Source organism: Capsicum annuum, chromosome 4 (assembly GCF_002878395.1).
Source record: "Capsicum annuum cultivar UCD-10X-F1 chromosome 4, UCD10Xv1.1, whole genome shotgun sequence".
Lineage (NCBI taxonomy): Eukaryota > Viridiplantae > Streptophyta > Magnoliopsida > Solanales > Solanaceae > Capsicum > Capsicum annuum.
Genome location: NC_061114.1, coordinates 225,047,722 through 225,069,936, shown reverse-complemented (window position 1 = coordinate 225,069,936; position 22,215 = coordinate 225,047,722). Strand labels below are relative to the sequence as shown.

Here is a 22,215-nt window from a genome sequence, read left to right as displayed (position 1 = left end):
TTGAAATTTGGCTTATTATTATAAACTGATATGCTAATCTATATTTAGTAAAGTAGATAAATTTTTATGCTTCTTAATGATTTCATAGTTTATTAAATTACATTTCCAGTATATAGATTTATTTTAATCTGAGTTAATTGTGTACAATGAACCAATTAAAGGTAACTAATGTTCCAGCTACTTAAAACTGGGCTAGGATCAGGGGCGGAGCTACATGTATGATAGGGGTTCATCTGAACTCCTTCGACGAAAATTATACTATATATACTTTTATATATATATATTGTAGACGTTGAATCTCCTTCGATTAGTTCGTATCTTCACTTGTGAATCCCTTGGTAAAAATTCTGGCTTGGTTAACCCAATCTATTCACGACAGCTGCCATTCAGCTATGAGATTTGGGCCTTTCAACAATCCATCTAGATGATTTTCATAATAGGGATATTTTGAGGTAAACTTACGTAAATCACAAGAAGTTTACCCCTAATTATTTTTTATTTCTATTCATTATTAGATTATAAATAATTTTTTATTTTGTAATTTTTGGATACATAATTAACATCTGGATACATAATTTTAAAGTTGAGATGCATAATTTTAATTACTAAGATACATTCATTTCTAAAACTATGTCAAGATACACAATGCATTAAGTAGACCAAAGGGAGATATATAATTAAAATTATGTATCCAAAAATTTATGAATCTATGGATATATTTGTTTCTAACATAATTTAATTAATGAAAAATAAACTTCAACCACAAATAAAAAAATGAAGAAACAATAATTTTATTGATAAACGAGGTGGTTACAAATCTTCCTTGATTCTTCACTCGATTTTCTTCGTAATTCTAAGGCCGTTAGTGGCGTATTTCTCGAACATAGGATGATCTCTTTATGAATATCCTATGATTTTGTGGGATATTGGAGATCTCAATCTTTTTACGAATACCCATCAGTTTATGGGATATTCAAGATGTCTGTTACAGGGAATATGTTACCCTTTAAATAGGCGAGATTTAGGGTAAAGTAGTCTCATAGAACTCTAACATAATTTGAATTTTTCTTGAAGAGTCCCACAAATTTTAGATGTCTACAAATGTCTTCTACTTCAAGGCATGTCGAAATGTAGATTTAATGACGATTCTTTAAGTAACAATGGAGTTTCTATCTTTATGCGGTAGCTACAAATTTGCAAATCTGATTTATGAGAGAAGAGATGAAGGACAGATTTGGTCCCACTAGGCGTGCCAATTTGTTTCCGCCATAATTTAATTCATGAAAAATAAACTTCAACCACAAACAAAAATATGAAGAAACGATAATTTTATTGATAAACGAGGTGGTTATAAATTTGTTCCTCCCTTGATTCTTCTCTTGATTTTCTCCATAATTCGAGGGTCGTTAGTGGCGTAATTTTCGAACGTAGGATTATTTGGACCTCTTAGAAATGCGTTTGGATCTCTAGGGACGTTGGACAACACTTCGTCTTGTTGAGTTGATCTCTGGGCAGAACTCCGTTAGTCAATTTTTTGAAGAGCTGTATGTAGTCAATGCAGAGCTTACTCCAACGCTTGCAGAATGACCTCAAAAAATTATGTTATAGTTGTAGGGGTAGACAGACCAAGTGTAATTAACCTTTTCTGTCTCATTCTGATTGGTCCATTCAGTTTTCAAGCTTATCACAGATGTTATGTGATAAGTTGTTTGTGATTGGCCAAAAACATGTCATTTTGGGGACACTTGACGATGTTTCATTGACTTTTGAACTTGACTTGGATTGCCACATCATTTAAGTGTGTGGCCTTGCTTCATTGGTTTTTAATTTGATTGGGATGCCACGTCACTTGACACGTGGCATAAGTTTAGGCCTCAAGGTGAGATAGACCTTCAAGTCCTTGATGAGGAATAAAATGAGTTTATTATTTTTATAACCCAAAATAATTTTAGACCCAATAAAATATGGATCAAATTCAATTTTTATATGAATTTAACCCAATAAATTTTCCATGAATATCCTATCATTTTGTGGGATGTTGGAGATCCTGATCTTTTTACGAATATTCATCCGTTTATGGGATATTCAAGATACCTGTTTCAAGAATATGTTACCCTTTAAATAAACGAGATTTAGGGTAAAGTAGCCTCTTAGGATTCTAACAGAATGTAGATTTTTCTTGAAGACTCCCACAAATTTTAAATGTCTACAATATCCGATAATTTTTAAAAAATGAATTAGGTAATTAATAAAAATATTAGGAATTTTCTGTAGTTTATCAAAGATAAAATGTGGTGTTGTGTGATTTTTCCTATTTTGAGTTGCTATTAAATGAGGAAACTTTCAGAAATAGCATACATATACGCGAAGATAGGTCTACATAACTATAATTTGAAAAATTACAATTTGTAGCCCATCTATAAAACTTACACGCATCTAATGTATACATCAAATCAATACATGCATGTCATGTGTTTGAATTTAAAGTTCAAGTTACTTAAATATATCCTATTTAATAGGAGAATTGGTCAAAAAATTCCAACGAGGCACATCTTTTATGATACGAATTCAAGCTTCAAATAAATTTATATTTAATTTTTTTTAAAAAAGGGTGGGGGGTGGGGTCAATCTTTACATCCTAGAGATGTTGAAAAGCAAAATTAAAACTTGTCAAAGTTATAATCCAACCCAAGTTAGAAATGTAACAATCTTAGCTTTATAGAATTTTGAAACTTACACAACAATGATTTATTGTTTGTTGGCATAGTAGTATAATCTATTACATTATTCTTAGTCAATATTAAATAGCTCTAATACATGTAATAATTATTTTACCGCGGTCCAAAATCATATAGCCACATGATATTCATTCAAAATCACTCAACTTTATATTTATTATCCAAAAGTTATTTTTCTTTCATTCATTTCATCAATGATCACACTTAACTTTGTATCTATTACCCAAAAATCACTTTTCTTTCATTCATTTCATCTATGGTCATTTAACTTTACTTCGACCATCACAAAAGTCACTATGATCGGATTTTATAATAATTTCATCAAAAAAATGACGTGACAGCCTTAATTAGTTCTTAATTTTAATTTAAGTGAATATATTACTTATATCTTGACCCTTTTTATATATATAATCCAATTTTTCTTATGGATTATTTAATGAAAGAATAACAATATTTTAATAGATTAGATTACCTAATGGAGACTATTTTCATAAAAACAAATTTGGTTGATATTTTTATGAAATAAAATTATACTTATATATTCTTAACATCCTCTAAAGTTGAGATATGTGTTGGTAAATTATTTTTTCCACTAATATTATGGCATGTAGTTGATAAAATTATTTTTCTCCCTCTAAAATTGTGACATGTAGTTGATAAAATTATTTTTTTCATACATTATTTTTCTTGCCACTTGACTCTTTGCATTCGGTATATCATAATAATATGATAAACTAGTCTATTTATTGAGTTTGTCTTTGTATTTTTAATTGTTTGACTAATCGATTAATTCTCTTACAAGTTTTTATTATAATATTCAATTTTCGATAAATTACATATTATTTAATTAATTTAATTGATAAATATAAAAATTAGGTATTTTATAATTTCTTTATCTATTAAAGTACTTATATTTTATAACTTTTATTAACAAAATTGTACGTTAATATAACATTATTTGTACAAATTTTGACGATACTTATTCAGTGACACAATTAAAAGGATTTTATTTTACAACTATCTTTAGCATGTTGATTTATCTTCAAAGAATTTATTTATTTTTAAATAATATCATACATGTATTTATATTTTATGTGTTTTGAAGAATTTATCTTGTTTATCATTCTTTTTTGATGAACCTTTTTGACAGACGAATGCAATATTATGAAATATTTCATATGAATATCAACCATTTTTTTTTTTATGTAAATAGTCTTTATTAGGTAATCTAATCTATTGAGAAATTGATATTCTTTCATTCAATAATTCATAAGGAAAATTGGGTTGTGCAAATATAAAAAAGGTCAAGATATGAGTAATATATTATATGTTCACTTAAAATTAAGAACTAATTAAGGTTGTCACATTATTTTTTTGATGGAATTATTGTAAAATTCGATCATAATGACTTTTGTGATAGTCCAGTAAAGTTTAATGACCATGAATGAAATGAATGAAAGAAAAATCACTTTTGCGTAATAGATAGAAAGTTAAGTGACCATGGATAAAATGAATGAAAGAAAAATCACTTTTGCACAATAGATACAAAGTTAAGTGACCATGGATAAAATGAATGAAAGAAATGACTTTTGAGTAATAGATACAAAGTTAAGTGACCATAGATAAAATGAATGAAAAAAAAGACTTTTAAATAATAGATACAAAATTAAGTGACCATGATGAAATTTACCTTACCACATACTGCTAAAGACCACAACAGACGGCCTACCTAAATTGAGAATGTAACACATCGTTTCATTTTTCTTGATCCGGTATTAAAAATAATTATTTTAATTTATATAATTAAGAAAATTTTATTATTATTTTGCTTTTTAATTTGAATATTAACCATTTCAATTTATTTTACATAATTTTCTTCTTAATTTATTTTTTAAGCTAATTTTTAATATCACTTTCCACCCGACCAGTTTAATACTGTAAAATTAATAAATATTTAATCTATCTATATATCTATTACTTTGTCTCATTTTATGAGTAGTGTTCACTGCTCTCAACTGTGCTCTCTTGCTACACTTTTTTTCTCCCTCTTCACTCTTCACACATCATTTGCTTCCAATTTTTCGGGCTCAACCAAATCACTGACACTCCCCAACTAAAAAAGTAATCTTTTTGTTGCCTTATTGTGTTGAATTCATTCCATTTAAGGTTAATTTTTGTGTGTAATTTTAATCATTAATTCAACCTTTAATAAAAGGGTGTTTGTCGGTGATCTTCTTTTTGAGTTCTTGATTGTTCCCTTTGGGCCTCTCTTGTTTATTCGCCCTATAAAGTTATGTTCTTTTTTTTTTTTTTTTTTTTTTTTTTTTATGGAATACTAATGCGTATTTGTTAGACAATGTGTAAAATTAATCCACTCTCATTGTTGTTATTATGATTTATTCAAAATTAATGATGGTTATTAGAGGGTTATCAGCTGCTTTTGATATTTTAACTTGTTTGTGATCTCAGTGAAGTGATTTAGGGGTACTGTTTGATGTTTCTTGTACTTCAATTGTCGTATGTTTTGCTTTATTGTTCCGTATGTTTTGTGATACTTAAGGTGGATTGTTTTTCTCGAGTCAGGGGTCTATCGGAAACAACCTCTCTAGCTTCCAAGACCCCACTTTGTTGGACTATACAGTATATGTTGTTGTTGTTTTGGTTGTGGATTAGGACATTTCTTTATTTTATTGGCTAATTGGCGCTGATTTAGTGCCACTCCGAATCTACCTGTTGCTTCATTTGCCATTTATCTTGCTAATTTGTTGTCGTATTATTATTATTGCAATCTTGCTTCGATCACATTTCTTTCGAGCCGAGGGTCTATTGGAAACAACCTCTCTACTTCCTAAGGTAGGGGTACGGGTGCGTACACTCTAGCTTCCCCTGACCCCACAAAACTTTGTGGGACTATACGAGGTATATTGTTGTTGTTTTGGTTGTGGATTAGGAAATTTGTTTATTTTATGGGCTAATTGCCGCTGATGTAGTGCCACTCGGAATCTACCGGTTGCTTCATTTGCCATTTATCTTGCTAATTAGTTGTCATATTATTATTATTACAATCTTGCTTCGATTACATTTCTTTCGAGCCGAGGGTCTATTGGAAACAACCTCTTTACCCCACAAAGATAGGGGTAACTTGTGTTCATCCTACCCTCCCCGGATCACACTTATGGGAGTGTGAGGGTATGTTGTTGTTAGTCTCGATAAATGTTAATCGATTGAGTGGCACAATGTACTGGAAGTAATTTAATGTCAAAAAATGATTCACTTGAAGATTGTGCGTCAATTAGTAGAAGAAAAAGCACAACTTCAATTACAACTGAATAAAGACGATTTTAATGCGTTTGTTTTTCTAAAGTCTTTTGGAATCTTGCGAAGAAATTTTCCAAAAAATATGTTTCTTTGGAATCGGCTGAAAACCTATATCTTGATGAAGTGTTTTTAGGGTGTTCTCCCGCTCACAAATCTTCAAAAACCAACTGTCCAAAAACATTTAGTTTTCTTTTTCACGTTTTAAGAAAGAAGGATTTTTCAGAAACTTCTTTCAAAGATCATCCAAACAAACCTTATGAAAAATGTTACTGGAACAACTCTTATAAATTTCTGTAATGAGAACCTTAGCTAATTGATGAAATTAGTAATTAGAGCATCTCTTTTCAAGCCAACATTTAAAGTTTTTGCTTCCGTTGATGGGTGAGTAAATATTAGTGAATTCATATGCAGCAATTTTAGAATATGCAAATTTGCTGGTGAAGGATGAGCAGTTCTTATGGAAAAATAGTAAAGAGCTACAGTTGAATGTATATGCAGAGAGGAGGTGTGTCTTCTGTTACTCTATGGATGCTAAAAAGTTTCGCTACTTGGTGACTTATTTTTACCTTTGTCTATGAATCAGGTGGACCAGCAGAAATTCTCCAAAAGAGTCTCATTCGGACCTCTTTTAGGCGAGACATCTTTTACGATCTCATTACAAAAAATGAGTGTTATGGTAAGTCATGTGCTTCCTTTTGCGGTAACTGTGTAATTTTGTAAAATGAAGCATTTCATCTGCTTTATTTCATTGTTTTCACCGATATGTGCTTCTTTTCTACATTTTCTGACAATAATTGGTCCCCTAGTTTTCAATTTATGTGGTACAGTTCTTGACAGAGTAAAGTACTGCTTTTACCTTTTCAATTAAATTACTGTATTTTCGGCCTTGATTGCATGATGATGTTGTGCAATGCGAGGAAAAATACAATAGCTAAATGGTGATGGGAAAGATCAGCCATCCTTAAACTCTGCGTTTGTGGATGAAATTCCCCTAAGAAGAGTTTGAATGGCCATTCCCTCCCATTGAGCATTACCAGATAAATGACTGCTTGAATCGTGGACATGTTCATAATTGCTAAATATTGGCCAGCATATCTGTAACGTTCTCTCAACACAAATTATAGTAGCATCATTTAAAGAAAAACAAAAGTCTGAGTGCTCTTATCTGAGCTATGTCGTTCTTGGTCAGTAAACCACAGTGATGATTTCGCGTTTGTGTATGAACTCTTGTATGCAAGTATGTATGTTATAAACTAAAAATACATACTTCTCTCGTTTGGATGAATTTCTTCTTCTTTGTTACTATGCAGAAGCAACGTATTCCATCCAACTTCCCTTGCAATGCCGAACTTGAGGTGGACAAGATCAGCAACTTACCAGCACAGATTGTTGACAAGATTTTGTCTCATTTGTCACTCAGGGATGCTGTGAGGACAAGCGTCTTGTCCAGTAAATGGAGATACAAATGGGTTTCTCTTCCAAACCTTGTATTTGACAATCAATCTCTTTTGATTTCATCCCAAGACCAAACCTTCATAAAAAATAAGATAGTTAACATTGTTGATCATGTTCTCTTACTTCATTCTGGTCCCATACAAAAGTTCAAGCTTTCTCATCGGGATCTTCAAGGGGTGTGTGATATTGATAGATGGATTCTTTTTCTATCAAGGGGTTCTGTGAAGGAATTTATTCTTGAAATATGGAAAGGACATCGCTACAAACTCCATTCTTCTATATATCTTTGTCAAAAGTTGATCCACTTGGAGCTATTTAATTGTCTTCTAAAACCTCCTCTCACATTCATTGGTTTTAAAAGTTTGAAAAGCCTCGATCTTCAGCACATCACTATGGAACAAGATGCATTTGAGCATCTCGTATCGAGCTGCCATTTGCTTGAGCGGCTTACACTGATGAATTTTGAGGGTTTCTCCGATCTTAAAATCCATGCACCAAATCTCCTCTTCTTTGACGTTGGAGGCGTCTTTGAAGACATCAATTTCATGGACACATTCAACCTTGCCATAGTTTCTATTGGGTTATATGTGAATCCTGGATTTGACAAAAATCTTACTCTAGGCAGTGCTGGAAACTTGGTCAAGTTTTTTGCTCATTTACCTCGTCTTCAAAGGCTCGAAGTACAGAGCTTTTTCTTGAAGGTATTCTTCATACTTATCTTTTGTGCTATAATTGTAGATTTCCAGAGAGTTCATGGCAACTTCTCTTCCCAAACATTTGTTTCCCGTAAAACTTCAGCATAAAAGATGCTTGACTGTCAATAGTATGGAGCTGGATCTTTTGCTTTGTGGTGTTTGTTGTCTAACACAGAGCAATATCATTAGTGCCAAATCATTTAATGCTACCATGTGAAAATGACTTGTGTCTTATGTTGCAAGTCATATTTTATTCCAACTTTCACTGTTCATTAGTACTCACGCATCCTTATGTGAAACAACTGTAATCCCACTAATCCCCCCCCCCGGTTGTATACTATGGTCTTGACTGCAATGTAAAATTTCTCTAATGGATGCCTTTGCGAAGTTGATCTGCCTGCCTTTTTTGTTGGAATGCTTGAAATTGAGAAAGTTAATCCTTGGAGGAAATGCATTACTTTGCAAATTATGCTCATTACAAATGCTAACCATTGTTATGTCCGCAGTATCTGGCTGATGGTAAGGTACCGGGAAGACTACCTACGCCTTGTGATGAGCTTAGTTTTCTTTCAATACGCATAAATTTCAACCATCTGGATGAGTGTCTGGCTGCACTTTGTCTTCTCAGAAGTTCCCCTAACCTACAGGAGCTTGAGATGTTGGTGAGTTTCAAATATCACTTGAACATAATTCGGACCAATCATAAACTGGCTTCAACATATACTTTACTGCATGGATAAAATTCACATACACAGCCTATTTTGCAGCACGTAAACTTTTCACAGCATCTGCTGAACTGTGTCTTCAAGTTTTGTATGCCATTGTCTTTTTGCAGGCACGCACAGAAGAACAAAGTGCTTTGAGAACCGTTGCCAGTGTCATGGAAGAAAACTACCAGAATTGTATGTTTAATCAATTGCGGCATGTGAAGATTGCTGGTATATCTGGGCTTAAACAGGAGCTAAATTTCATCAATTTTCTGCTTGCAAATTCACCTATTCTTGAAAGGATGACAGTTAAGCCAGCTTCAGTAGACGGTGCATGGGATATGCTAAAAGAGTTGCTTCGCTTTAGGAGAGCTTCAGTACAAGCCGAGATCGTTTACCTTGACCCTTAATTGATAGTAGCATATCTAAGATTGGGAGCCTGAGGTCTAGTAAGATCTCGGGGTGTTCACTTTGGAATTTGACTATATTTGTTTAGCATCTACTCTTAGAAACTGAGGTACGCTGTCTGATAAAACTGATGTTAAATGAAAGTAACAATGTAATCGTTTAGGAGTCTTGTGAACTTTTCAGACGTCTTCGTGGAAGCCTTGAAATTTAGTTGCATAGTTGTACTTGTTCTGTAGATAGGGAGATGAGTTCAGAGGGCAACGGAGCCCTCCTGTTCTTCTCTTATGGCAAATTCCAGTATTATGTCTTGTTCTTTGGTACAAGTGGTTCTCAAACATGTGTTATTATTGTCTTGAAGAAGGGAGTTGAGCTAATGCTTCGTAATGTTGTTGATTTCTTACATTCTTGTGTCATCGAATGAGATAGTTTAAGAGGTTGAAGGTATCAAAGAGCCTAGTTTAAAGGGATTAATTAGGAACATTAAATATATTAGATGTGCATCGAATAATAAACGTAGCTAAAATTCCAGAATAGTTAATGTTTTACGCCTACACGTTGCTTTAGTTATTGGGATTAAATTTAAAACAAAAAGAGAAATTTAAGCACTTGTTTTCATCAACGATCACCTAATTATGACTTCGATATACATACCCGAAACATATAAGTTTGTACCATAAAACATGAGTAAAGCGTCTAGAATTTTCTGAATTATGATCAAATTTGTTACGATATACTTCAATTTCATGGTGGTTTTATTACCCTTTTAGCATATTTCGACACTTTTTATCAATATTTTTAGCTGATGTGATATTTTTAATGCGAGCTTCATGTGCTAAAGGATAATAAAATCCCGTAAAGTTAGAGTGTGTCGTAGCAACTTTGATAATGGTTCAAAAGTACTGATGCTGATCGCATAAACCATTGTCCTTTTTAAACTTTTTTTTTTTTTTTTTAAATTACTCAAAAAATTTCCTCTTCACTTCAACCAAACAGGCCTTTACTCATCATTTCCTTTACATTATCCACTTTCACTCTTCACCAAAGAGATAGAGAGAATCGAAAATGGCGGTTTCGGTAGCTTCTCTTACTTCATCCTTCGCTTCACTTTCCTTCACTTCTCAAATTTCTCAAAAACCCTACGCCTTATCCCTCTCACATTCGAAGCAATTCCCCTTCTCTCTCACTTCCAAAACCCCTAAACTCATCGTATCAGCTTCCGTCGCCGAAGCACCTTCGGCAACGGAGGAACTGGAAACGAGGGAGGATCTTTTAAAGCTAGTGAAAAGTAGACTACCTGGAGGTTTCGCTGCACAACCATTTTTTGGAACTGGTAGACGTAAAAGTGCTAGTGCTCGTGTTGTTGTTCAGGAAGGTTCTGGAATGATTGTTATTAATTATCGTGATGCTAAGGTCTGTATGTTTACCTCACTCTCCCTTCTTTAGTAAAAATTGTCAATATATATGCTATTTAGACACTTGAACTAAGTTATGTTTCAATTGAACATCTGAATTCTTGATAAAATATTCCGCTAGACACTTGCGATTCAAGTTTAGGAAAAAAAAAGAAGAAATTTTTGCCTGTGTTTTCGTTCGTGTGTTAGATATTGTTAAGTTAATCACATAAAATATGTTCTCTCCTTTAATCATAAGCAAATGCATAGGATTTTACCGCTTATTGAGATGAATGCTTATAGTTAAGAAAAATAATATATTTTATGTGGTTGACTTAATTATCTGATAGACGAATGAGAACACATGTAAAAAAATTTCCAGAATTTAAACCGGAAGTATCTAATTGGAACACTTTATTAGGAGTGAGGTGTTCAATTGGATCAAGGTTTTTGTTCCAGTGTCTAAATGGAAAATCCTGACAAGTTTATGCTTGAAGCCTTTTTAAGAATTAAATTGGTTTTCAGATTGGCAAGTATAATTGAAGAAAGTGGTATTCTGTTTTGTCACACTGTGGGATTGTATTGTTCTTGTTACCATTAAATTAGGTCTGGTGATTGTTTACCTTTGAAATGGTACAGTTGAATTTTTTTGAAGTGGTCTAAGGTTACGTGAGTTTAATCTTATAAATGAAATGATAATGAAATAATTAATGCAATAACAAGGTGAAATGAATTTAAGAGCAAGAAAAAATTCTCTTCATGAGCGGGCCTTGATGGCCTAAATACTGTGTCCGGAATGGCTTATAGCCTGTGAAGTTAAGAGCCTATGCTTTGAGAGATAATATACATAGACAAGTGTGAATTGAAATTCTGGAACCCCTAACGTAGATGTCTAATGTGCTATTAATAGAGAACAAAGTAGGGCACTACTTGCGCCTGGTTTGCCCCTCTCATAGTTTCTCAATTGATCATAACTCTGTGGTTGCGTGCACTGACCGGCAAGAATCTTGGCCTCATCCGTAATTTTCGGGCTGGCAAGTATATCTTATGTCTGGAACCTGCTCTTCTGGAGCGAGACTGGCTAGGTTGGTGAGTTACTGGTCTTGGTAACTGGTTTTGGAATCCACCAGAGTTGGACTTCGCACCTCAGTTCGGTTTTCGGGTATGCCTGTTCAAAAACCTTCCCACCGGCACTCGTGATTGGACATGGATGCAAACGTGTTGTCACAACAATCTTCCATATGGAGAAGACCCTTTTTACCCCATACAGTAATAACATAGTTTTCCAAGATTTTTTATAGCATCAGTGAGATTTCTGTGTGTTGAATAAGTGTGAGATTTAGAGAACCTAATGTTTCTTACTTTGCCCAAATGAGAGTATTTGGTGAAATGGACCAATTAGAGCTGAATGCTTGCAAAAGCTTCATATAACCAATACCAACTAGTCTGCCACGAAGCTATTCGGTGTTTGGGGGAATTATCTGTCATCAGGGGAAAAAAAAGATTTTTGCAAATGGTAATTTGAAAAAAGGTTTCCAGTGGTCTCTTAACATTTGCATTAGGTAATAATATGCTGAGTGTCATACATGACACAGGTAGCAAATTGGTTTACCTGGTTTGACCCAATTCTCATGTATTATTTAGAAGTTTGCTGGTTGCTGAATTGGTCACTTCAAATCAATGCAGATAGCAAGCTTTATGAATGCTTATAGTACTTCACAATGTTCTGTGTAAAGAAATTCATATATCTTGGGACACCTCTGTTAGATTGTATAGAGATTGTAAAAGTAGGAAATCTCACCTTGAAAAGCAAATAGAGCCAAGAAGCAGGGAGCATAACTTATACCTTCGAGTTTCCTGGGAAATGCATGCATAAACTAGTTTTGTGGATCATTGGTGCATATAACAGAGGCATGAGAAGAGCACGACTTCTCCGTTTCAAGGTTCATAAACAAAAGCATCAGTATTTCGAATTGGACAAGTAGGATGTGCTAAGTTAATATAAAGATGTAAGCTGTGACTTGAAAATTCTTGGGATCCAAAAGGTGTGTGAAATTTGCACTTCTATGATGTTGCTATGTGAATGAAAATGTATTATTATTATTTTTTGGGATAAGGATCCACAAAGAGTGTTAGTATTATTAACTTCTATAATTTTGTAAACTCGAGGTCCGATGAAGCAAGTCATCAACACTCTGATTAACATTGCCGGATTCTTTGTTTATGCTTTTCTTTTATTTCATTGATATGTTGCTTTTGCCTATATGAGACTTATTATGTGTCATGATTTGCAGGAATATCTTCAAGGAAATCCATTGTGGATTCAATATGTTAAAACTCCAATGGCCACTTTAGGATATGAAGCTAGCTATGACATTTTTGTCAAGGTGGAAGGTGGTGGTCTTTCTGGGCAGGCTCAAGCAATCTCCCTTGGCATTGCTCGTGCACTCCTAAAGGTCAGTGAGAGCCATAGAAAACCACTGAGGGACGAGGGTCTACTAACTAGAGATGCCAGAGTTGTGGAGCGGAAGAAAGCTGGTCTCAAGAAGGCTCGCAAGCGTCCACAATTTTCCAAGCGTTGAGGTTACACTCCGAATAATTTTTTCCTGTTTCTTTGTGTGCTATTACTGAAGGACACACCCGTGAGTTCTTCTAATACAATTTAGTCACATTGTCTTTGCTCTCCCTTTCTAGGTTGGTACTTACTCACTGTGGCAGCAATTGGTAGAAAGGTATGTAAAATCATCACATGTTGTTGCTGTAGTGAGTTTATTATAGATTGAGCAAAATTTTATCATGAGGATTTAAACGAAACGTAAACCATGATTTGTGTTTGTAATTCTTTTATACTTTTCTTTTGCAGATTTGTTGGTTTATTGACCCTGATTGGGGAAAGAGCGTATCGATGATCTCATAGACTGTTGAAGATCAGGAAATGTTTCAGATTTATCACTCAAATGATTCTTGTAAATTTTGTATCACTCCTGACTGAGAATTACAATTTCTGTTGAAGTTATTTTTTGAGTTCAGTTTCTTGTAACTGGTCTAAGTTTCAATTCACATGGTAAACGTACATTCGACGGTTTAATATAATTCTGGAGATTTTTTGTGCCTCTCAAGTTTTAAAGCCTGGAATGATGATTTTGGGCTGATGCACATATAGTATTTGGATGGAAAATAGCAGTAATAAGTGTTATTATCATATCAAATATCTTAAAAGTTAAAGCAGTAGTGGATGTTAGTTTGATAAAAGTTTCATCTCAGTAGTATCTACAACGAAATTAGTACTTTTTTCTTTTATTTGACTGACCCTTGAATTATTTTTCTTTCTTTTGTGTTTTTGTTAAGTTTCTTGTACCAGCAGTGCAGTGTGTGTTCATTTCCTTTCCAACAACAATGAAAATAACACTCCCACACTTACTGTAGTCCCCACAAGTAAATTTGAAGAGGGCAGAGACGGAGTATATACATTCTAATCCTTTCCTCTTAAAGATAAATAGAGGTTGTTTCCGATATATCATTGGCTCATGTAATTTGTGTCAAAAATGGGAGTTCTTCATCCACTGGAGGAAAAAAGGTTCGAAATATACCTAAGCTTAGGCGAAATTTGCTATAACACGCTTCAACTTTGCGGGGGTCCTATGACTCCCAGACTATTTATCACCGTATTTCTGTGGCATGTATTTGTCCAGCTGGACCACTGCGTTGGACCATTGCGTGAATACACGCACACTGAGCCCGTAAGGGTCTGACAGGAAAAATATATGCTACAGAAATATGGTAATAAATAGTCGAGGGGGTCATAGAACCCCGCAAAATTGAGACGTGTTAGAACAAATTTCGCCCGGATATTTCTCTCGCTTTTCCCGTAAAATCTTCAAAAGTAATTGTAACGTCAATTATCTAACCCACAAAACTACGTGAGTGTTTTTTGTCCAAATAATACATTTTAGCCACAATTTAGGGGCAAAAGTAGTGCTACTATCTATCTACAAATTCGAGAAAAATACCAAAACAAGTTGAGTAAGGCAAGGTTCCAATTCACTATTTTTTTTTACTTCCCAAACTTCCACGCCACCTCAATAATTATAATAAGTAACAATAACAATAAAATAAAAATTAATAAAATGAATAAACAAAAGATGAAGGGAAGAAGAATTAGTTGTTGAGTTAAATGGTCAAGCGTTTTTTCTTCTACTTTCCTTCATTATCCTTCACTCTAATTTAATTTTTTTATATGGTTAACCAATGTCCAAGGACTTGCACTAAAAAAAACAACCACCTATATAAGGTCAAAAATATCACAACAATCAATATCACACTTCTCTTTCTCTTTAGGAAATTAACAATTCAACAACCTTAATAACAGCCAAAAAAAAAAAAAAAACAAAAAAAAAACACATACACATACACATACACATACATTGGAGGGGTTATTTGCTTTTCCCCTCCAAAAATTCGTCACCAATTCTTGCATTGGTGATGAATTTTATATATATAAAGAAAAAAAAAAAGCAAATAACACTTGCAAGTTTTCATTTTACTGCAAATAAATATGGCCATGGATGACATGTATGGTAGTAGTGATGAAGAATATTATAATGGAGGTTACGATGACGATGAGTATGAGGATGATTATGATCGTGCTCCTGAACCTGAATATGACGATGATTTAGCCTGTGGCAAAGCTCCTTCATGCAGGGTAATTGATATAAGTAATTTTTTCATGAAAATAATCATTTTTTTTTTCGTTATCCTCTCTTATGTTTCTTTTCCCTTCAACTTATGGTAAGGAGTAAAGGACTCAGAAGTTAATACTTCGTGTAAAATTTGTTGATCAAGTTCTTGAGTTTTGCTTTCCATGTGTAGTACTTCCTTTGTTTCATTTTGTTTGTCTGGTTGTGACGGAGTTTAAGAAATTAACTAGAACGTTTAAATCTTACACGTATGAGGAAAGTTAGAATTAAAGATTTTACAGAAAAGTGAAGAAGCATTTTTTTTTTGACACGTATTAAAAAGGAAGTAAGACAAATGAATTGAAACAGAAGAAGTAATAATTTAACTTCAAATTTATCATAACAAAATGATTTATAACCATAAAAGTTTCTATGACTTATTTTACACCAAAAATTCCAAAGGCCTTTCATTTTCTCCTGAACTACGCACCCAGTCAACACCTTCACATAAATTGGAACAGAGCGAGTGTTTTTTTGTTGATTAATTTTTACCATAGGTTTGCACTATTGAGTGAGCATCTTTAGTTTGTTTTCAGAAATTTGTATGTCACTAGAAAATGGAGAGAACCTCTAGTGTTAAAGAACTCATAATTTGTCTTACATGCGTCGAAATGGAGAAGGAGGCATAGTGAAGATTCACATAGGTGATGCCAAGTAGTTTGGAGTCGTTGTTGTTTGGTCTGTTGAGTGATTAAGAACTACTAGCATGCTTGAGGTTATCCGATTTACTCCATTGGCATTTTTGTAGAGTCCGAGCAACACAGTCAGAAACTATAACGTAAGTTCTTTTACACTTTTGAGAAAACACTTATACGATGGCATGGAGAATCTTAGATGTTTGGCCCTTCAATTATGTAAAAAGGGCAGCCCCGTGCACTAACGCTACCACTATGCATGGTGTCCGGGGAAGGGCTCCACCACAAGGGTGTATCGTACGCAGCCTTACCTTGCATTTCTGCCAGAGGCTGTTTCCAAGGCTTGAACCCGTGACCTCCTGGTCACATGGCAGCAATTTTACCAGTTACTCCCAGGCTCCCTTTCTAGCCCTTCAATTATGTGACTTTTGGTATTTAATGTGCTGATAGTTGTGTGTCTTTTCAAATGGTGATAATTTAGTCATCCTTTTTGGATATTGCAGGTAATAAGGAAAGAATCCCTTTTAGCAGCACAGGTTAGTTAGTTCACCTTTTGTCCCGATTTCTTCGGTTTCATTTTATTTTTTTTATTAGTGAAAGAGATGTAAAGCATTTCTATAAAATTTGCAGAAAGAAGATTTACAGAGAATAGTAGACTTGCTTTCATTGAAGGAACATCATGCACGAACCTTGCTTATTCATTATCAATGGGATGCCGATAAGGTCTTTGCAATTTTTGTTGAAAGAGGAAAAGAAAAATTGTACGCGGAAGCTGGTATATCAATAGAAGAGAAAGATGAGAATCCTGCCTCCGACCCCTCGACTGAATATACATGTGAAATCTGCTTTGAAGATTTCCCTGATGAGCAAACGACGTTGATGGAATGCAAGCATAGGTTTTGCAATGATTGTGAGCATCTTCCATACCCCTTATCTCTCTCTCTCTCTTTCTTAATTTGCTTTCCGTGACTCACGAGTCCACCCATTGATCAACATATATGCACAATGTTGTTAACTTTCTTTGGAGGCTATTTTCCTGTTATGTTACAATTTACATGTCTATTATCATGTGTTACATGTATGGAAACTTTATGATCCTTCTCCTTTTACGGCATATCACTACTAAAAAAACAGGAATTAGTGACAGACAAATTCTATAGCTAAACAACAAAATCCTTCGTTAATCCTATTTAGCAACAGATTACCATAAATTTTCTTAGGTACAAGCAATTTAGTGATGAAATTCGTAGCTAATTCCATTTTTTTGCAGTCATCATTAATGAATGGTATCAATCGTATGTAGAACTTCTTTACTTGGTTGTGCTGAATGTTCTGCAATTCTATCTTGTGTGACAGTGATCATTTCTCGTCTCTGAAAGTTAGATAGTTTGATTCCTTTTGATTGAATTTCCTCTTGTTCTCAGTTTTATTAGTCTGGTCACTCCGATGGTGTAGCCTAAAAGTTGTTTTTTTCTCATTGTCTTACGTAGGTTGGACAGAGTATTTCATCGTAAAGATAAATGATGGTAAAAGTAGACGTATAACATGCATGGCTCAAAAGTGCAAAGCAATCTGTGATGAAGGGAAGATTAGGGATCTAGTAACTACGAAGGATTCTGATTTGGTGGAGAAGTTTGATCGTTTTATCCTAGAATCATATATCGAGGATAATAAGAGGGTTAAATGGTGCCCTAGTGTTCCTCATTGTGGAAATGCAATTCGCGTTGAGGATGACGAGTACTGTGAAGTTGAATGTGCATGTGGTAAACAATTCTGTTTTAATTGCTTATGTGATCTGCACTCACCTTGTTCGTGCATTATGTGGGACCTTTGGATGAAGAAGTGCGACGATGAAGCACCAACCGTTTCTTGGATGTCCGAGAAAACCAAGCATTGTCCAAAATGTTATAAAATTGTGGAAAAGGATGGTGGATGCAACCTTGTAACATGTATATGTGGACAGCCATTTTGGTAAACTTTCGAAGTAGAGTTTTGTATTTGTAACATGCGGGTGTAGCCTAAATTTTCATTTCCATATATTTAGTATTGGCAATCTTTCAAAAACTCTCATGTTCAGAATATGCATGTTGCAAAGATGAGGATGATGAGGTGGATATGTGGGCACACTAGGTGCGATGGGATTAGGAATGAGGTTATTCGGGGTTTGGTGAGAGTGTCCTCCGTGGTGGATAAGCTGAGGGAACTGAGATTGAGATTGTTTGGACATGTGAAGAGGCAAGCTGCAGATGCTCTGACGAGGAGGTGCGCGAGGTTGGATACATTAGGTACGCGGAGAGGTAGAGTTAGGCCGAAGAAGTAGTGGGAGAGGCGATTAGACAAGACATGACGCAACTTCAGATTACCGAGGGCATGACCTTAGATAGGAGGGTCTGGAGGACCCGTATTAGAGTAGAAGGTGAGTCAGGTAGGAGTATTGTGGGTGTTTGTCGTGTACTAGTTGTAGCATGGTAGTTTAAGGTTTAGTCATAGATGTTGTTTATGGTGTTTTGACTATCACACTTGTTTGTTGTTGTTATTGTTGCTTTCTTGTAGACTGTGCACTGTTCCCTTGTTGGTTGCTATATTCTCTTCATTGTTTCCTTTTTCTTTGTACCTGGATTTGCTGAACTTTAGTCGAGGGTCGTTCGGAAACGGCTTCTCCATCGCCTCGAGGTGGTGGAAAGGTCTACGTGCACTCTACCTTCCACAGACCTAACTTGTGGGATTTCACTGGGTATGTTGTTATTGTAGAATTGGCAATCGTTTAACTGTTAGCTGGCATCCAAGGTTATATCTTTGAAGGACCAAAATAGACCTACTCCCATAGATAAACGGGTGATTTGGCCAAAATTTCATTGATATATCATTCACTACTTTCCTCCTAGCGTTGCTTATCATATTAACATTTCTGAAAATGATTTGTTTTGCTCTTCGTAGTTGGCTCTGTGGTGAAGCTACTGGACTTGAACACACATGGAATAGTATAAAAGGCCATACTTGTGGCAGATACAAAGAAGGTCATTCGAAAAATGAGGATTCTGTAGAGGACTATTGGCGTCTTACTCACTATTATCGTCGTTATAAGGCTCATATTGATTCAATGAAGATCGAAGCATCTGAATCGAGGCAAAAACTACTTGATAAAGTCTGTACCCTTGAAGCAAAAGATTTCCAAGTAAAAGATTTCAGCTGGGCAATGAGTGGACTTAATAGACTCGCCTTATCAAGGCGAGTTGTCGCCTGTTCATATCCATTTGCATACTACTACTTTGGAGATCTGTTTGCGGATGAAATATCAAAAAAGGAAAGGGAAATAAAGCAGAACCTTTTCGAGGTCCAGCAGCAGCAACTTGAAACCAACATCGAAAGACTTTCAATGTTCTTGGAAGAGCCATTTGCTAACTACGCTGAAGATAAGCTTGTGGAGACAAGAATGAAGATTATTACTCTCTCCACAGTAACTGATGATCTCTGCAAAAACTTGTAAGCGTGTAAATTAGCAGCGCAAAGTAAATCGTACTTCAAGTGAACCTCATTACTCGACTTGACTTTTTTCAGGTACGAGTGCATTGACAACGATTTGCTGGTTCCTCTACAGCAAGCAACTCATACAATAGTTCGTTATAGATCCAAGGGCGTGGAGAAAGCATCAGAACTATAGGTGCACATGTCACAACACAAGGCATGGAAAACAATTCAGGTTGCACTCTTTTTGCATCTGACTAAAGCATTTTCCTAACTTGTAATATAATGTAGTGCTGACTGAAATTTTGCAAGTTCTGATCATTAGAAGGATGAATTGCTCCGCGAGTTCAAGACGCTCTAAATATTGAGAGTAGGATCCTGTCTTTTGTTCTTAGTGTAAAGTTAACGTTACATGGCACAACAATTGTACTCTTCCATAGTTAGTATAAGCTAGATTGTATTTTTTGGAATACCAGAGGAACAATTTCGAGTAATTCAATCTTTTTTTCATCAGTACACGAGGAGTTTGCTTGATTTCATCAGCACATTATTAACAAAATTTGAACTTGATTTGGTGGGGTATGTCAGGCCTGAGCAGTAGTGCAACACCTAGGCGACGCAGAAAAGCCCAAGTAGCAAGCTACTTTGATGAGCCTTCCCCCGTCAAAATAATTGAGTTAATAGCGTGCGGACCAATGTCCCATATATGAGATATTAAACTGATAAGAACTGATACTACCCCATGGCGTTAATCTGCGTCTTGCAAGAATACTGCAATGATTGCTACAAAAAAGATACCTAAGCCAGAGTAGCCTAAAAACTTCTAAGTGATAAACTAATAGCAATCATTGAGTGACCCTTGATGAGCTTTCAAATATTAAGTAGGCAATTGAACATGAATTGGGTATATATTTGAAGTTAAATTAAAATAGAGTATTTGGAAGTAATATTGAATGAACTAATGCGAAAGGTCATAATTTTATGTTTCGAGGCATAACCTGTATACACACGATTCATATTCATCCAGAGTTCGCTTTATAAAAAAAAAATACTGTTGTTCCTACTGTCGTATCATTCATACAAGTCTCTTATTCATTCTCATTGAAAAACGACTAGAAAAAGAAAATCATATTAAGCTTAGGGATAATCAGACTCAAAATGATGACTTTCACCTGCCGAGACGAAATTTTATATCTTTTTCATTCTATTTTTCAGGTTTGGAATAAAAAATTGACACAAATAAGTTCTAGAAAAAGATAACAACAATAACATATCTAGCGAAATTCCACAAAATGAAATTTGTAGAAGGTGGTGTATGTAGACTTCACCACTATCTCTTGGAGGTAGAAATGCTATTTATAAAAGACCTTCGACTCAAGTAAAACAATTGGAGATAATAGTAATTCAAAGGAAAAAAATACCTTCGACTCAAGTAAAACAATTGGAGATAGTAGTAATTCAAAGGAAAAAAATCAATAGTGAAGAGAAACATGACAACTAATAATAAATCAGTTCGAAGCATATATGTAAGGAACCATAACATCAATAACAAGGTGTAATCACCTAAACATACTAAACAACCGATCAAGTTGAATACCAAAATTCAAAAACTACATAAATAGGCTAATACCACAAAAGATGTAAATGGCACTTGGTGCCACACCTGGCCCATAGTGCTCCTAGTTGGACCTATACACTGCTAGCATATACCAATAACAACTCAACAATCACCAATGGGCAAATCAGCAAATAGAAACTAAGGCCGGCATGGTCACAATCACAAAATTTTATTTTATTTTTAAGTTTTGTGTCCATAATCAGACTGAGATGATTTGGACATATAATATAGTAGATGAGCAGATCCCTCAGTGAAGAGGTGGCAGGGGTTCTATATAGAAAGCACGAGGAGAGGTATTAGAGGTAGGTCGAAGAAGTATTGTGGAGAGGTGATTAGACAAAATATGATACAGTTTCATGTTACTTAAGACATGACCTTAGATTTAAGACATGACCTTAGATAGAAGGGTGTGGATAATACGTATTAGGTTAAAAGGTTGTAAGTAACAGAGTTATCTTGCTCTTCGAGGGATTAGGTTGGTTGATGTTGATTGTTGTCCTAGCCATACTATTGTAGCTCTTGTCTTTGTTATATATTATTGGTCAGTGTGTTCTGATTATCACACTATTTTGGTGTTGCTGTTTTATTTTTTCTTGTCTTTATTGTTGCCTTCTTCTTTGTATTTGAATTCGCTGCGTTTGAACTGAGAGTTTTTCAAAAACAATTTCTTTATTTACGCGAGGTAATTGTATGATTTGCATACATTCTACCCTCTCTAGATCTCACTTGTGAGATTTCACCAGATATATTATTATATTGTTGATTTAATCTACCACATGTATTGAAATACAGAAAATATATAATAAGTGACTACTTAATAAATAATATTGTCATTTGATGCCTTGTTATAAAGCAAGAAAGAATAAAGAACAAGAGTAGAGAGAGAAGAGAAAGTAATTCTTATTTTTCTTCTCTTGAGGATGAGAGATTACATGATTGTAAATACAATGAACAAAACTCCTCTATTTATAGGGGAAATTTACTCCTAGTTTGAGTAAAAGACGGATGATTTAAATCCTAATAGATATCAAAGTAGATCTTGATAGATC

General features: G+C 34.5%; 3 protein-coding genes and 1 non-coding gene across 5 annotated transcripts; 3 read left to right on the top strand and 1 right to left on the bottom strand.

Moving 5' to 3' along the window:
• The first annotated feature begins 4,707 nt into the window (after positions 1–4,707).
• LOC107867076 (F-box/FBD/LRR-repeat protein At1g13570) lies at positions 4,708–9,705 on the top strand. Its single transcript, XM_016713188.2, has 6 exons — positions 4,708–4,859; positions 6,468–6,561; positions 6,640–6,732; positions 7,367–8,212; positions 8,713–8,868; positions 9,042–9,705. The coding sequence occupies exons 3-6, from the start codon at positions 6,721–6,723 to the stop codon at positions 9,321–9,323; spliced, it is 1,296 nt and encodes a 431-aa protein (XP_016568674.1). The 5' UTR covers positions 4,708–4,859; positions 6,468–6,561; positions 6,640–6,720; the 3' UTR covers positions 9,324–9,705.
• A 326-nt stretch (positions 9,706–10,031) lies between these two features.
• On the top strand, positions 10,032–13,825 carry LOC107867075 (30S ribosomal protein S9, chloroplastic). Of its 2 annotated transcripts, none has more exons than XR_001673095.2 (4): positions 10,032–10,731; positions 13,007–13,295; positions 13,379–13,444; positions 13,576–13,825. XR_001673095.2 is itself a non-coding variant. In XM_016713187.2 (4 exons), the coding sequence occupies exons 1-2, from the start codon at positions 10,384–10,386 to the stop codon at positions 13,292–13,294; spliced, it is 636 nt and encodes a 211-aa protein (XP_016568673.1). In that variant the 5' UTR covers positions 10,198–10,383; the 3' UTR covers position 13,295; positions 13,407–13,444; positions 13,576–13,825. The 2 variants fall into 2 exon arrangements, 1 of the variants encoding a protein (XP_016568673.1); XM_016713187.2 differs by having other exon boundaries at positions 10,198–10,731; positions 13,407–13,444.
• Positions 13,826–15,019: 1,194 nt separating this feature from the next.
• Positions 15,020–20,064, top strand: LOC107867074 (probable E3 ubiquitin-protein ligase ARI2). Its single transcript, XM_016713186.2, has 6 exons — positions 15,020–15,414; positions 16,587–16,619; positions 16,714–16,993; positions 17,574–18,054; positions 19,021–19,566; positions 19,642–20,064. The coding sequence occupies exons 1-6, from the start codon at positions 15,268–15,270 to the stop codon at positions 19,742–19,744; spliced, it is 1,590 nt and encodes a 529-aa protein (XP_016568672.1). The 5' UTR covers positions 15,020–15,267; the 3' UTR covers positions 19,745–20,064.
• A 58-nt stretch (positions 20,065–20,122) lies between these two features.
• LOC124898364 lies at positions 20,123–20,318 on the bottom strand. Its single transcript, XR_007055333.1, has one exon. It is a non-coding gene; the product is annotated as a U2 spliceosomal RNA (small nuclear RNA).
• Positions 20,319–22,215: the final 1,897 nt, after the last annotated feature.

Bases quoted from the DNA above. Each gene is read 5' to 3' on its own strand.
- LOC107867076 (XM_016713188.2), top strand. The intron at 8,213-8,712 runs GTATTCTTCATA...TTATGTCCGCAG, and splicing joins TACAGAGCTTTTTCTTGAAG to TATCTGGCTGATGGTAAGGT. The intron at 8,869-9,041 runs GTGAGTTTCAAA...GTCTTTTTGCAG, and splicing joins TACAGGAGCTTGAGATGTTG to GCACGCACAGAAGAACAAAG.
- LOC107867075 (XM_016713187.2), top strand. From the start codon at position 10,384: ATGGCGGTTTCGGTAGCTTCTCTTACTTCATCCTTCGCTTCACTTTCC. The intron at 10,732-13,006 runs GTCTGTATGTTT...CATGATTTGCAG, and splicing joins TTAATTATCGTGATGCTAAG to GAATATCTTCAAGGAAATCC.
- LOC107867074 (XM_016713186.2), top strand. From the start codon at position 15,268: ATGGCCATGGATGACATGTATGGTAGTAGTGATGAAGAATATTATAAT. The intron at 15,415-16,586 runs GTAATTGATATA...TGGATATTGCAG, and splicing joins GCAAAGCTCCTTCATGCAGG to GTAATAAGGAAAGAATCCCT. The intron at 19,567-19,641 runs GTAAGCGTGTAA...GACTTTTTTCAG, and splicing joins GATGATCTCTGCAAAAACTT to GTACGAGTGCATTGACAACG.